This window comes from Malania oleifera, chromosome 5, assembly GCF_029873635.1.
Source record: "Malania oleifera isolate guangnan ecotype guangnan chromosome 5, ASM2987363v1, whole genome shotgun sequence".
Lineage (NCBI taxonomy): Eukaryota > Viridiplantae > Streptophyta > Magnoliopsida > Santalales > Ximeniaceae > Malania > Malania oleifera.
The window spans coordinates 42039950-42055115 of NC_080421.1; the positions used below are offsets into that span (position 1 = coordinate 42039950).

The 15166-nt window shown below is 37.9% G+C and overlaps 2 protein-coding genes across 5 annotated transcripts in view; both read left to right on the forward strand.

Annotated features, from left to right (window-relative positions):
• Positions 1 to 11117: 11117 nt before the first annotated feature.
• Positions 11118 to 11555, forward strand: LOC131155944 (uncharacterized mitochondrial protein AtMg00810-like). The gene has a single exon (XM_058109398.1). It carries the CDS (start codon positions 11118 to 11120, stop codon positions 11553 to 11555), a length of 438 nt encoding a protein of 145 aa, XP_057965381.1.
• Positions 11556 to 13184: 1629 nt separating this feature from the next.
• The window catches only part of LOC131155511 (protein NPGR2), a 28702-nt gene continuing 26720 nt past the window's right edge, over positions 13185 to 15166 (forward strand). The window contains exons 1-2 of one of the 4 annotated variants that reach the window (XM_058108711.1): positions 13185 to 13633; positions 14234 to 14526. In XM_058108711.1, the coding sequence (XP_057964694.1) occupies positions 14257 to 14526 (270 nt within the window). In that variant the 5' untranslated portion in view covers positions 13185 to 13633; positions 14234 to 14256. The remainder of the gene's footprint in view (positions 13634 to 14233; positions 14527 to 15166) is intronic. The other 3 variants (XM_058108713.1, XM_058108712.1, XM_058108710.1) reach the window with 3 other exon arrangements.

Genomic DNA, 15166 nt, shown 5'->3' on the forward strand with positions numbered 1-15166 from the left:
GTGACATGATTATGGTTCATGTAAATGAACTACGATTGTGGATATTTAGGATCAAACATGGAAACTGGACTTCTCAAATGTTTTCAGGGAACCTTGTTAGAAACGAGATATTGGGTTAACACAGAGGGCGTGTGTGTCGCCTGCTTGAAGTGCTGAATGAATGAGTGTGAAAAATACTAGAATTGTTTTTAAATGCGTTATGGAATGAAAACAAGTACTGTGCTTCGTTAAATGGTATATATGATGTATGAACCACCTAAAGGATATTGGTTACTATGAAATACGGTCCGTGGCTAGTGGGTGATAACGGGCAATACACACCTTATCGTAAGGGCCGGTATCTAAAAAGTCGATTGGTCACTGGCTTGGGTGTTTGGATCAAGGTGGGATATGACCAAGGTGGACGGTAACATCGAGGTGATTATACTGGTGGGCCACCAGAGCTAGATCAGGTCTACCGGATCGCACAACTTTACCCTGGGGGAATAAAATGGGGTTTATGTGGGTGGTCCTAGGTAGGGATGAGTTCAAATATTGCATAGACACTGATTTAAAAATAAAAAAAATGGGCAGAGTTTATAGCTTTGAGTACTAAGCTTCATAGGGGATTTTACAGTGTATGGGTCTAATCCTACCCCATCTGGAACTCCCATGGGAAGGCATGAATTTTATGCATATTGTCTATAATAGGGTTGAGAATGTTAACTGCGGTAATTCATGTTCAGTTAAAACTTTCTACTATTTTTTTTTGGAATCAACTCATTGTTAGTCACACCTGAGGGAACTATTATTTAACTTATAAGAAGTGTCTCACCCAGATATACAAATCTTGTTTAGGTGCCACAGAAAACCGGATTCCCCCCCCTCTCTTCCCTCCTCCCCCCCCCCCCTTCTCTACTTCCCCCCCCCCTCCTCCCCACTCCCTTCCCTCCTCCTAGCGTTCTAGTGGGTTTGGAGCGTAGTGTTTTTAGGAGTCCCCCTTTTTAAATACTCGTGTAAGTACGGGACTATGGTCAGATTATCTTTTTGGGGTGAAATAGAAACATTGGAAGCATTTTTAATAGTATGAACTAGCACTCTGGTATTTATGGTTATTGTGGAGATTGAAGCTTTTCGCTACTTTATTGAATTGTTAGTTATGGCCATAAGGAACCATGAATCTTCGGGATTCAGGGACCTCATATTAGTATTCGAGCGCCTTACCCAGTGGAAAGTGTGATGAGATTCAATCGCCTGAGTGTGGAAATGTGGGTTTGCAAAAAGGATGTGGTGTTCTGTTAAGTGGGGGCGAATGTGATACCTTGTGGAAGAAAGGCTTGGAAGAATTTGATGTTATACCCATATCAACAAAGGTGTACCTTTATTTTCGAGAGACTTTCCAATAAGAAAAATCATGGTAAGCGTGCTTGACTGGGTAATCTTCGGGAGGAGCTGACCTTCTAGGAAGTTTCTAGGAGTGTGTGAGACGATAAAAAAACACTAAAAAGGATATGTGTTGGTGTGTGGGTTCCAGTCCTACCAATACGGTCTGCCCTATTGTCTGGTCAAGTGGAGGAGAGAGAGATGCAAGTTGCTCCCTAGACCAGCCCTGGTTTGGAGTTACATGACGGACGCCCTTGTCGGACGACATACGAAGTCAACATTTGCCTTAGCCGACATGTTATAATATGGAAGACTTAAAATGCCCTTTTGTTTGTTGCTTCGTAGGAATTCACTGGAGGAATCTAGAAGACGTTTTCAATGTGCGAAAGGCCCCAGAAGAGATCTTGAAGCCAATTGAGATCAGAACCCCTTGTGGGCCCACGTGGGCTTGTGGGCCCCACCACTATCCATTGGGCCTTCCCCTATTGGACTATTGACTTTGTTACATTTAATATGTAGCTTGCAAAACAGTTTGCTTCATTGCGGTGGTCTTGGAAAGTTGTGTTTAGTTAAATTATGTTTAGTTCTTATAGTGTTTAGAAAAATAGGGCGTCTACTTATGTTTGAAGTGTGAGTTTTGTTGAGAGTGGTAATTTTATTTATTTTTTCCCCATGCCACGCTTAAGGTAGCTAACTGTTGTGTTTCTCCACTTTTCAATGCCAAATCTAGATATTTATACCATTGTAAATGTTGTTTTGAATCGTAGTTAGTAAGAGTTAATATCTTGTTATCAATAAAGACTTTGTCTTTGTGAGCTTGTAAAGCTTGTTCCGATTCTTGTGATGAGTGGCGAAGGAGGCTACCAGTCATTTCCTCGGAGATCAGTGGTGCTTGAGACCAATATCACTCTCAAGCCCGTCACCTCATATTTCATCATCACGTCTCCATCCATCATAAACAGCCACCAACAAGGTTACTCCCCACAACCAACAATATCAAGTTCAGTTTGCTACATACATACATACATATATTAATATATATAATATGATATGTGAGCAAACCGAATTTAATGGGATATTTACTCATAAAGAGGAAGACGGAATGGAAACGAAAGAGAAGGAGTCAGTTAGTTGCTTTGTCGACAACACGCGAAGCGTGTCATCAACGACGTTTGCATTATGGAAGGATAGAAACGGAGGGAAGCGTTACCAGGCCTCGTCGACGAAACACGGCATTGGTGATGAACACAGGGGTGGGATTCGTCGACAAGAGGTTAAAGAGGAAGTCATAGACCACACACGGAGATTTGTGAGAAGGCATACATAAGAGGATTCGTCGCGAACACAGGGGATTCGTCAACGAGAAATACCGAAGAGGGGGTTGAGCCCAATTGCATTCACGATGAGCGAATGATTTTTCAATGAAATTTCATAAAGGATTCGTCGACGAATGCGGTGTATGTTTCGTCGACAACGTTGTTATATATATATATATATCAAAATTTCGCACATTTTAACTTCATTTAAGTAATCTTCGCCTTCTCTCGATCTCCTCTTCGGCTCTCTCTCTTCCTCCTCTATTTCTCATCATTTTTGGGCGTAGATTTATTGTCGTATCAACAACCAAAGGGTCACCAAGACGCTCCGGGGGAAGTTCCTCCAAATCCGGCCAAAGAGGATAGTTTGGTGAAGCCGAGTGGGAAATCATCCCTGAGGTGAGGTAGGTTTTTGTAAGTCATGAATCTGGTCTGTGATAGGTATACGCATGATGTACATGTAGAACTAAGAAGTTTAATACTGGATTTCAAGTTTTCAAGGGTATTATTGTAACACCCCAAACTAAGTCTGCCAGGGAGCACTGCGTTTCTCCTCCTCCACTTGGACTAGACAACAGGGGGCGGGCTTTATTGGACTAATGACTGGCCCCACAGATCAATACGTGTCCTTTTCAGTGTATTTTGTCCTCATTCACACACTTCCTGAGAAAACTTCCTAGAAGGTCACCCGTCCCAAGATTACTCTAAGCCAAGCGTGCTTAATCATAGAGTTCTTATGGGAAGGCTCCCGAAAATAAAGGTACACCTTGTTGATATGGGTAATAATGTCAAATCCTTTTTAAGTCTCTCTTCCATGAGGTATCACATTTGGTATCAGAGTCCCGAACTAGGAAACTAAGGAAATTAAATAAAAAGTAAAAAAGGGTTTCAACAAATTTTGTCGATGAGGTCCATGTTCTCGTCAACGAAGTCCCAAAGTGGTTCGTCACCGAAATTCAGAGCTTCATCGACGAAGAGATCCAGAACGTTCGAAAATTATCATGCTTAGGATTTGTCAACGACGTCCTTATTTCGTCAACAAACGACATTCAATAGCTCGATGATGAAGGCGCCATTCGTCGAAAAATTTAACCGGGTCAAAGGCTCTATAAATAGAATTTTTTTTGCTTCTTCACTAAGAAATATAATTTCTCTCTCTCTCTCTCTCTCTCTCTCTCTCTCTCTCTAACCCACACCCATGCTCTCTCTCTTTACGATTTCTTGCCGCTCGTTGACATATTCGACGAAAGGAAGTTACTATGAGGATTTAGGGGGAGATTCTCTACAAGTCTAGCGGAGCAGATCTTTGATTTGAGTATTTCAGGCATTACTCCAAATTCAAGGTAAGTAGGTTTTTAAGGCTTTATGGTTGTTGTGAACTATAGGAAGGCTTAGGAAATGATTAATGGTAGCTGATCTAGTGTTTGTGTTGATTTATTTGGGAAAATTGTGGTTTTAGGATTTTGAACTGCAAACACTGTAAGGCGTGGAGTTGTTTCTAGTGGGCTTTCTTGTAAGCCAGGTAAGGGGATTTGTCTTACATCAATTATTTTTGAAATCTGAACTGGTTAAACTATATTTTATGATTTCGGGCAAATTAGGGTTTTGGGGTATGGTCTCCGTTTTTCTTTAAACCTATGTATTATTATTATATTAAAAGGTGGAGATGCTTGAAACCTTGTTTTATGTAAATCGTAGTTTTGCAAATAGTTTATTATATTATAGCATTTTTAATCAAATGAGTGTGACATGATATGGTTAATGTAAATGAACTACGATTGTGGAATATTTAGTATAAAACATGGGAACTGGACTTCCAAATTGTTTTCAGGGAATTGTAGAAAACGAGATATTGGTTTAAAACCGAGGGCTGTGTGTGCCTGTTAATGTTGATGAATGAATGAGTTTGTGAAAAATACTAGAATTGTTTAAATGCTTTATGGAATGAAAACAAGTTACTGTGCTTTCGTTATAAATTGTATATATGATGTATGAACCACCTAAGGAATTGGTTACTATGGAAATACGGTACCGTTGCTAGTGGGTGATACAGTGCAACCACACCTTATCGGTAAGGGTGGGTATCTAAAAAGTCGATTGGTCACTGGCTTTGGTGTTTGATCCAAGGTGGGATATGACCAAGGTGGACCTGTAACATCGAGGTGATTATACTGGTGGGCCACCAGAGCTAGATCAAGTCTACGGACCGCACAACTCGTACCATGGGGGAAGTAAATGGTGTTTATGTGGTGTTCCTAGGTAGGGATGAGTTCAATATGCATATACATGATTTAAAAATAAAATGGGCAGAGTTATAGTTTTGAGTACTAAGCTAAGGGATTTTACAGTGTATGGGTCTATATCCTACCCCAATCTTGGGAACTCTCACTGGTAATGCATGAATTTTATGCATATCTTCTATACTATAGGGTTGAGAATGTTTTAACTGCGTAATTCATTTCAGTTAAACTTACTACTATTTTTTTGTTGGAATAAACTCATGTAGTCACACACTGATGTAATATTATTTACCTTACTAAGAAGTGTCTCACCCAGATATACAAATCTTGTTTCAGGTCCTACAGAAAACCGGACCTAGCGTTCTAGTGGGTTTTGGAGCGTAGTGTTTTTAGGAGTCCTTTTTTAAATACTCGTGTAAGTACTGGACTATGGTCAGATTATCTTTTTGGGGTTGTAATAGATACATTGGAAGCATTTTTTTAATAGTATTAACTTAGCACTCTGGTATGGTATTTTGGAGATTGAAGCTTTTTCGCTACTTTATTGCATGTTATTTATGGATAAGGCAACCATGAACTCTTTGGGATCAGACCCTCATATTTATGTATTAGAGCGATTACCCAGTCGAAAGTGTGATGAGATTCACATCGCCTGAGTTTGGAAATGTGGTTTCGCAACAAGGATGTTGTGTTCTGTAAGTGGGGGAGAATGTGATACCTTGTGGAAGAAAGGCTTGGAAAGAATTTGATGTTACTACCCATATCAACAAGGTGTACCTTTATTTTCGAGAGCCTTTCCATAAGAACTCCATGGTTAAGCGTGCTTGACTTGGAGTAATCTTGGGATGGGTGACCTTCTAGGAAGTTTTCTCAGGATGTGTGTGAGTGACGATAAAAAACACTAAAAAGGATATGTGTTGGTTTGTGGGTCCAGTCATTAGTCCAATAAGGTCTGCCCCTTATTGTCTGGTCCAAGTGGAGGAGGAGAGATGCAATGCTCCCTAGCAGACCTAGGTTTGGGAGTTACATTACGACGCGTGGACGACCTCCGAAAGTCAACATTTCCTTCGCCGACATGTTATCATATGGAAGACCTTCAAATGCCTCTTTTGTTTGTTGCTTCGTAGGAATTCATGGAGTATCTAGAAGACGTTTTCAATGTGAGAAAGGCCCCAGAAGAGATCTTGAAGCAATTCTGAGATCAAGAACCCCTTGTGGGCCCCACGTGGTCTTGTGGGCCCCACACTATTCCATTGGGCCTTCCCCTTTGACTATTGACTTTGTTACATTTAATATGTAGCCTTGCAAAACAGTTTGCTTGCATGTGCGGTGTCTTGGAAGTTGTGTTTAGTAAATTATGTTTAGTTATTATCGTGTTTAGAAAATAGGCGTCTTTATTATGTTTGAAAGTTGTGAGTTTTGTTGAGAGTTGTAATTTTATTTATTTTTTCCCCCATGCCAGCTTAAGTTAGCTAATGTTGTGTTTCTCCCCTTTTCCATGCCAAATCTATATATTTATCCATTGTAATTGTTGTAATCGTAGTAAGAGTTAATATATTGTTATTCAATTAAAGACTTTGTCTTTGTGAGCTTGTATAAGCTTGTTTCGATTCTTGTGATTGAGTGGCGAGAGGCTACATTCATTCTCCTCGGAGATCAGTTGGTGTGAGACCAATATCTATCAAGCGATACCATTCATTTCCATCATTCACGTCCTCCATCCATCATCCACACAGCCACCACCAGGTTACTCCCCACAACCAACAATATCCATTTCAGTTGCTACATACATACATACATATATATATATATATATATATATATATATGTGACAACCCGAATTCTAATGGGATTTAAATCATAAAGAGGAAGGGAAATGGAAACCGAAATAGAAGGAGGCAGTTGACTTTGTCGACAAACGCGAAGCGTTCATCAACGACGTTGCATTTTGGAAGGAAGAACCGAGGGAAGGTTACCACGGCCTCGTCGACGAACACGGCCTTGTTGATGAACACAGGGGATTCGTCGACAAAGGTATAAGAGAATTCATCGACAAACACAAGGAGATTTGTCGACGAAGGCATAAGAGGATTCGTCGACGAACACAGGGGATTCGTCAACGAGGAAATACCGAGAGGGGGTTTGAGCCAATTGAATTTCATCGATGAGGAATGAATTTTTTCAATGAAATCATTAAAGGATTCGTCGACGAATGACGTGTTTCGTCGACAAAGCTTGTTATATATATATATATATCAAAATTCGATTTTTAACTTCATTTTTAAGTAATCTTCGCCTTCTCTCTCTCTCCTCTTCGGCTCTCTCTCTCTCTCTCTCTCTCATCATTTTTGGGCTAGATTTATGTCGTATCAACAATCCAAAGTCACCACGACGCTCCCGGGGAAGTTCTCTCCAAATCCGCCAAAGCGGATCGTTGGTGAAAGCGAGTTGGAAATCATCCCTGAGTTGAGGTAAGGTTTTTTAAGTAGAATTTGGTCCTGTGATAGTTATAAGAAATGATGTACATGTAGAAATACTGAAGTTTAATACTGGGAGTTTCAAGTTTCAGGGTATTGATCAGGAAATCTTACGGGGGTCAGGTTAGGATATTTTAGGGGCTTTCTCAATAGCCAGGTAAGAGAATAAATTAAAGCAGTTATTTTCCATACAAATTATTATTAATTATGAGTAAATCTATTTTCAGAAAAACATATGTTATATCTGTTTATTACGAATGAAATGTATAATTGGGAAAATACTGCTATGATGATTAAAATGTATATGTATGTATGAGATGCCAGAAAATCACGATTTTAAAATATGAAGTATGACTTTTAACAGCACATGTGTGACATGAATATTATTTTACGTGAGATGTATTATGATATGAAAGATTTTACGAGCAAAGCATGTTTTCAGGTATTATGAAAAGATGAGTTATGTTGTGATGATTTCGATGAATATATGATAAATGATTTATTTTCAGAATGTATATACCTGAAACGATTCTGACACGAGGCCATGTATTTATGTTATCGGCATGAGACCGTATTTATTTATGATTTCGGCGCGAGGACGTATTTATGATTCCGGCGCGAGGCCGTATTTATGAAAATGATCGGCACGAGGCCGCTATTATATCATGTATTATATGTTACCAGAACCCGGATGTTAGTTTAGTTCAGTTCAGGGGTTCGGTACCATATCTTATAGATAAGATGTTTATAATCAGATTAGCGCTAACCACCCCATGAGGGGGTGGGAGATGGATAGTCGGTGTGGCTTTCAATAGAGTGTGGACGTCTACCTGATAATCCAGACCAGGGTGTGGCGAGCCCATCGTACTTACAGACATATTTGACTCCGCAGTGGTCGGCCAGCCATTGTCGGGTCCTGCCTTCGGGCTGCACAACCCATCATGGAAGGTAATACATGACACCAGTTAGCTATTCATCTTGGTATGTTTTCAGTATTACAGTTATAACATATGTTTTATGTATGTTATGAATTATTAACAAATATAAAATTATATGATTATCCAGTATAATATGATGAATGTTTACAGAGTTATGAAATATACAGTATACATATAAGTGCCTTAAATATTCATGTTACCATACAGTTGTATTTAGTTTATTTTCCCTTACTAAGAAGTGTCTCACCCCCGAATATTAAATGATTTTCAAGAAACCCAGAGGGACCGGCGGGTCAGGGCCGCCGTTAAGTGGGTTTTGCTTCCCTACTAAAAGGGTAAGCGTTGAACTAGGATCAGGAGATTTTTGTTGTACGATCTTAGTGTTATTTTGACTTTTTAGAAAATTGTAAATAAATACAGTATTTTGGGAATGTATATTACTTTGATATTATGTTTCATGGTTGAATGATGAGATTTTATTTTACTGCTGCTTAGGTTTCCGCTGTGATTGACAGGTGTCTCCGTTACCCACGGGTTCGAGTTGACTTTTCCATTTATTATGTTGTATTTCTTATTAAGAAATTGAGGTTGCTACAATATATATATATATATATATATATATATATATATATATATATATATTTATTTATTTATTTATTTGTTTATACATCAATATATCAAAGTGTGCCCAAAGGACTCCAGAAGTGTTCTAACTTGTGGAGAAAATCATTAAGGCATTCTTCAAAGTTCGTGGTGATTTCGGTATTTGCTTGGACCATCCCAAGTATATAACAACTTCATTACAACTTCAAAGCTTGATAAGGGGATTTCAAAGTATAATCTGAATTTGTGTGAATCAAACCGAGCCATTCAACGATTTACCTTGGTAAGATTCTTCCTAAACCAACCTAAAATTGCTTGAGAATCTTTGTTTAAAGTTCCATAAGCATTTGTTGAGAAACAATCTTGAATCCTCGCATTTTCATTCAATCCCGTAGCAAGTCAGTCAACTGACCCTAATGGTCAGTCAACTAACCTTGTATTGACTCTCGGTATTTTGTCCAAAATCTTAGTCAGTCGACTGAGATCCTTTTGTCAGTTGACTGACCCAACACTGCCACTCCAGAAATATGTTTTTAAATTCTTTAGGCAACTGATCCTTGATCCACAATCGACTGTAGTTACCCAAATTATGAAATTTCAATATTATTTCACATTGTTTGAGTCCTTGCTTAATCTTGTGTAAGCCCATGCTTGAAACTTGAACTTCCATGATTTAGAAAGCATATTTGAGCTATTTTGATTTTCCATATCAATACTTGCTAGCTTGTAAATCATTGGGAATATTGCTTGCTAAGTTTAGAATTTTATTCTTGAAATATTGAAATAACATCTTTTCGCATTTTAACCTGATATCTTTCTGAAAGAATCATTTGGGACTTATTCCTGGATAGCATCATACACCTTTTAAAAATCCTAGAACAATTGAAATGTCCTCTAATTTAATGTGTTTATGTTAATTAACTGAATTCTTAATTTAAAGTATCTTGAGTGTGTATGCTTGCTTGTGAGGGTTGAAATTGGTAGGACTAGGTCACCTTATCCTGTCCTGCATCAACTTGGGGGTAGTACCATCTTGTCCTGCATCACCTAATGTTCAACTGTTAGATGTTTTGGTTGTCCCTCACCTCAATAAAAATTTGCTATCCATTAGTAAATTAACGTCTGATTTTCCATTATCCATTACATTTACTAATAATTTTTTTACTATTCAGAATCACCAAATAGGAAAGGTGGCGGCAACCAGTAAACGAGATGGTGTGCTAGAACGCGGCAATTCCGATTTTGTTTCTATTCTTCAAAATAAATCTCTACATGCTTTATTTGATTTATGACATGCTTGCTTTGGACATGTGAATCATTCTGTTATCTCTCTTTTGAATAAAAAAGGAAACCTTGATCTTACCTCTTTATTGTCATCTCCTTTATTATGTAGTACATGTCAATTTGCAAAGAATCACCGATTGCCTTATACTCGTAATGAACATCAATCATTCAAACTGTTAGATCTCATTCATTGTGATATATGGGGTCCTTCTCCTGTAAAGTCAAATTTGGGTTTTGCATACTATGTTTTATTTGTTGATGATTTTTCCCGCCACCCATTGATCTATCGAGTGTCTTAAAACTCATCTTGTTGCCAAGGGATACACATAGGTACCTGGTCCTGTCATCAAGGCCACCATTATTAGTGTTGTTCATTCTCTTGCTGTGACAAACAAATGACCTCTTCACCAACTTGATGTAAAAATGCGTTCCTTAACGACCTTCTCACTGAACATGTTTATATGGAACAACCTCCTAGGTATATTGACCCTCGCTTCCTCAATCATGTTTGTCAGTTGAAGAAAGCTCTCTATGGCCCAAGGCAAACCCCTTGCGCTTGGTTTCAACGTTTTAGCTCCTTTTTCACTCACCTTGGTTTTTATTGTAGTTGCGTAGACACATCACTCTTTGTTTTTCATAAGCAGTCTGACATGATATATTTGCTTCTCTATGTTGATGACATCGCTATTATAGGCAACAACTCCAAGCTTCTTGATAGTTTTACTTGCAAGCTCAATTTTGAGTTTGCTACCAAGGATTTAGGTTCTCTTAGTTACTTCGTAGCTTGGTTTTAAAGCTACCTCCACCACTGATGGCCTTTTTATTAGTTAGTTGAAATATGCACGGGACATTCTCACACGTGCTCAGTTACTTAACAACAAACTAGTCCACACCCCAATGGTTGTTTCCCAACACTTGTCTGTTGATGGTCCTCTGTTTTTGAATCCCACACTTTACAAATCTCTCGTTGGTGTTGCTCAAAATCTAACTATCACATGTCCTTATATTGCTTATGATGTCAACTCTATTAGTCAATTTCTCTATTCTCCGACGAAAGACCATTTCCTTGCTATCAAACGTATTCTTCGCTATATTAATGGCACACTGCATTTTGGCATCACTTTTCATCCATCTGCTGCTCCTAGTGCTTTAGTTGCTTACTCTGATGTAGACTGGGCAAGATGCCTTGATACTTGTCATTCTACCTTTGGTTATTGTATTTATCTTGACGACAATTTGGTGTCTTGGAGTGCAAAGAAACAACCTACTGTTTCTTGCTCCAGTTGTGAATTTGAGTATCGTGCCTTGGCTCTCACTATTGCCGAACTTCTTTAGCTCATGCATCTCCTTCGTGATCTCAAAGTCCCTCTTCCGCAGCGGCTTCTTCTACTTTGTGACAACAAGAGTGCAATCTTCTAGAGTTCCTATCCCGTTTCTCACAAACGGTCCAAGTATGTTGAGCTAAACTATCACCTTCTTCGTGAACTTGTTCTCGTTGGCAAACATTGCACCCAGTATGTGCCATATCATTTGCAAGTTGCTAACATCTTCACCAAAAGTGTGTCAAGACCTCTCTTTGAATTTTTCTAATCCAAGCTTCACGTTCGTTCAAATTCGACGCTCAGCTTACGCCAGGGGGGGGGGGGGGGTGTTGAGGATCATACTGAGAATCCTCTGTATAAATTCCAAGAGATTATTTTGTATATACTTTCCATTTATTTGTTCTCTAATTAATATGTAATTGACATGTAATTATTTCACATAATACTCAATTCAATATAAATAAACAATACTCCCCACTTTACAAGTGTGGTGGTTTTTCAAACCTTCTCATAACCCATGTTATATTTGCATTCACATGCTTTAAATTTGTGAAATTTATTTGAGTATTTAAAATGTAGAAATATGTATCTCATTTTATATTTTTTCTAAATTTTAGAATAAATCCAATGATCTATGTCTTACAAGTAAGATTTTATTCTAAAGTTCAGCAAATATAACATGGAGTACATATTAATTGCATATGTAAATGCAAATAAAGATAAAGGAAGTAAAGGTCAAGAATTTGAATTATTTTAATAATTTTAATTTATGTATATGTAAAGATATGTATAGAGGTCTTGAGGGGGGTGGTGGCCTCCATCTGTGAGAGAGAAAGAGAGAGAGAGAGAGAGAGAGAGGGGAAAACACTTTGTTGATATTGTCTCAGGGAGTGGGTGAGAACCACATATGGAAAAAGAGATTATTCTTTAAGTGTGGTATATTGAATCAGTCCAAGTGAACTTATATATAAGAATAATTTTATTGTTCTTTAGACTAGGCATTATAACATGACATTCTTTTAGTTGAAATCGGTCTAAAGGTATTGAATTTTTTAGTGTTATAGTTTTGACAAAAATCACTCTTATAGAGAATTACAATCAAGGAAAAGACGATTTTTACTTTTAAAACCTTAATGGCAAAAAAGACCAATACCTAAACTAGTTTACCCTACTATCCAACACCTCTAAAGTATAAATAATTTATAAGAAATAGTAATCTACATGTCTTCAAATATTTTTCTTAGATTAGGAGGCCATTAAATTTTGGATTCTTTGTTGAAAAGCTAATGAAGGATAATGTACAATGCTATTTGAAAAATATTAAGAACATGAATTTGAAGCTTTAGATGCCAAAATATAATATTAATTTAATTAAATTTTCGCAAATCAAAATCTAAACTTAAAATTTATGTTCCAAATGCAGGATTAGCTTAGCTTGTATAACAAGAAAACTTTTCCCCTTTCCCCCAAAAAGGAAAAAGACAAACAGAGCGGGACAGAAAAAATATCTGTTGGTTAATAGTGTAATGACAAGCTATTAACCGTTTTAATGCCAGCACGAAATTGCATGGAAACGCCTTCCGCGCCGCAGAAATTTGGCCAATAGCTGTGCGGTAAATATCCAATGGGACCCAACTTAAGAATTTTCCTTTCCCAATTCCCAACATTTTCCTTACGAGGATATTGATTTTCCTTGCCCCCTTTAGACTGCTAGTCAAAAATTCTCAATCTTTTCTCCTACGATTCAATTCAAATTCAGTTGCCCTGTTTTACTTTTGAGTTTTGCCCTTCACCTTCACGAACGCCCCAAACGCAAAGCATTTCAAGAATTCAGACCCATTATGTTCGCATTCAATGCAGAACCTTCCCACCCGTTAAGATAGAAGGGAAAAGAAAACAAAAGGAAAAGAAAAGAAACGAAAAGAAAATTAAGAAAGGGTAAAGACGTGGGTGTTCAGCAGCTTTGGTTGCCGTGGTTGATCGAAGGATTCAAAGTAAGGAGGCTTTGATTCGAGGAGTTGGGGAGATGGGTATAGGCGTTGTTGACGAGTTGTGGGCTCTCGGCCTCCACTTTTCTTTTAGAAATAAAAGGTAACGTCTTTTCGTTGGGATTTAAGTTGATTGGTGTGGTGGGTTTGAGTGTTCTTTCGTTTTCTAGGGTTTGCAATTGTATATTGTGTGAAATCATTCATGCCTTGGTGTGAATTTTGAAATTTATGCCTATTTTTTTATCGGTGGGTTTTGGGATACCGCATGATGGTTTGTGATGATATTCACTTTTTGAGGCTTGAAACTGCGTGATGTTGGTGATTTTTTGAAGTGGGGTTGCGAATTCTGGTGTGTTTATTGCTTTAATTTGGAACGTCGCATTCTGGATTTGTGTTTTATGCTTGAACATTTGTAATATTATTCTCTCTCCCTCTCTCTCTGAATTTCAAACTTGATCTGTTAGCTTCTGTTGAGTACAATTCCTATTTGTTTCCGCTGGGGCTTGAGTTAATTTAGCTGCAAATTTCAGTTTTAATTTTAATTTTGCTCACAGACACTATATTGTCTTGTTCGAGTATTTGAATTTGTTTACATTTTTTGGCTAGGCTTTTTGAATTTGTTTACTTAGTTTAACTTATGTTCTTATACGAGATTATGAATTTTTGTTGTTGGTGGCGATGGTGGTTTTGGTTGTGGCTGAAGAATTTTAGGTATAGTCAAACGGAATGAAGAGGAGTAACAAACGGATCAAAGAGCAGAGGAGGCGTGCAATTGCCAAGAGGTTGAGGAAGATAATGAAGTGCCTTTGCTCGGGTGAGCAGTTAAGAGCAGCATCTGGTGACGAAATGGTTCCTTCATCTGAATCCCTTGCAACGAAGGATTTTTCAGTAAGTGGGTTTTCAGCTCGAGCTGGTGAGCGTGAGCGGAGGCCAGATACTGGCAACATTGAAGAGGCTGAATCATCTCTTCGTGAGAGTGGGAGTCTGAACTACGAGGTTGGTTTTGTCAAGCCTTCTTGCTTTAAACTTGCATCATATATTTAGTGATTTTCTCTTTTCTTCCCATGCCTCTTTCTGTGGACTATATTTTGCAAAATTTAATGAGCCGAAGTGTGCTTCTCTCTCTCTCTCTCTCTCTCTGCTAAAGCTGCATTGGTTTTCATACGACTAAATCATCTTATCTGGTCTTCTCTTATTTTGATCTCTACTGTTATCCCTTGTTTTGTTTTCAACTCTGCATATTCATACATCACCAATAATGCATTTTTGCCACTTATTCTATTCTGCTCAACATTGTCACCCTAGCTATGTTTATGCAATAAACTTGTTTCTCCATCAAATCCTGGGAATAAGTGATAAAAACTAAGATTTTTAACATTGCAATGGTGATTATACATATATTGCCTTTTTTTTTTTTTTTTCAATACTAAGAATAAGCTCCATATGTTTTTTTTAATAGAAAAAGAAGTCAATTTTATTAAACCTAAGAAATGGAGTACATGATTGGAGGACAAGGAATCCTCAACCACCTAATTTTTTTAAACCTGAGAAATGGAGTACATGATTGGAGGACAAGGAATCCTCAACCACCTAGAAAAACTGAAAAAACCAAAAAACAGCTGAAAATACCAAAGAA

Coding starts and splice junctions, on each gene's coding strand:
- LOC131155944 (XM_058109398.1), top strand. CDS start 11,118: ATGGTTGTTTCCCAACACTTGTCTGTTGATGGTCCTCTGTTTTTGAAT.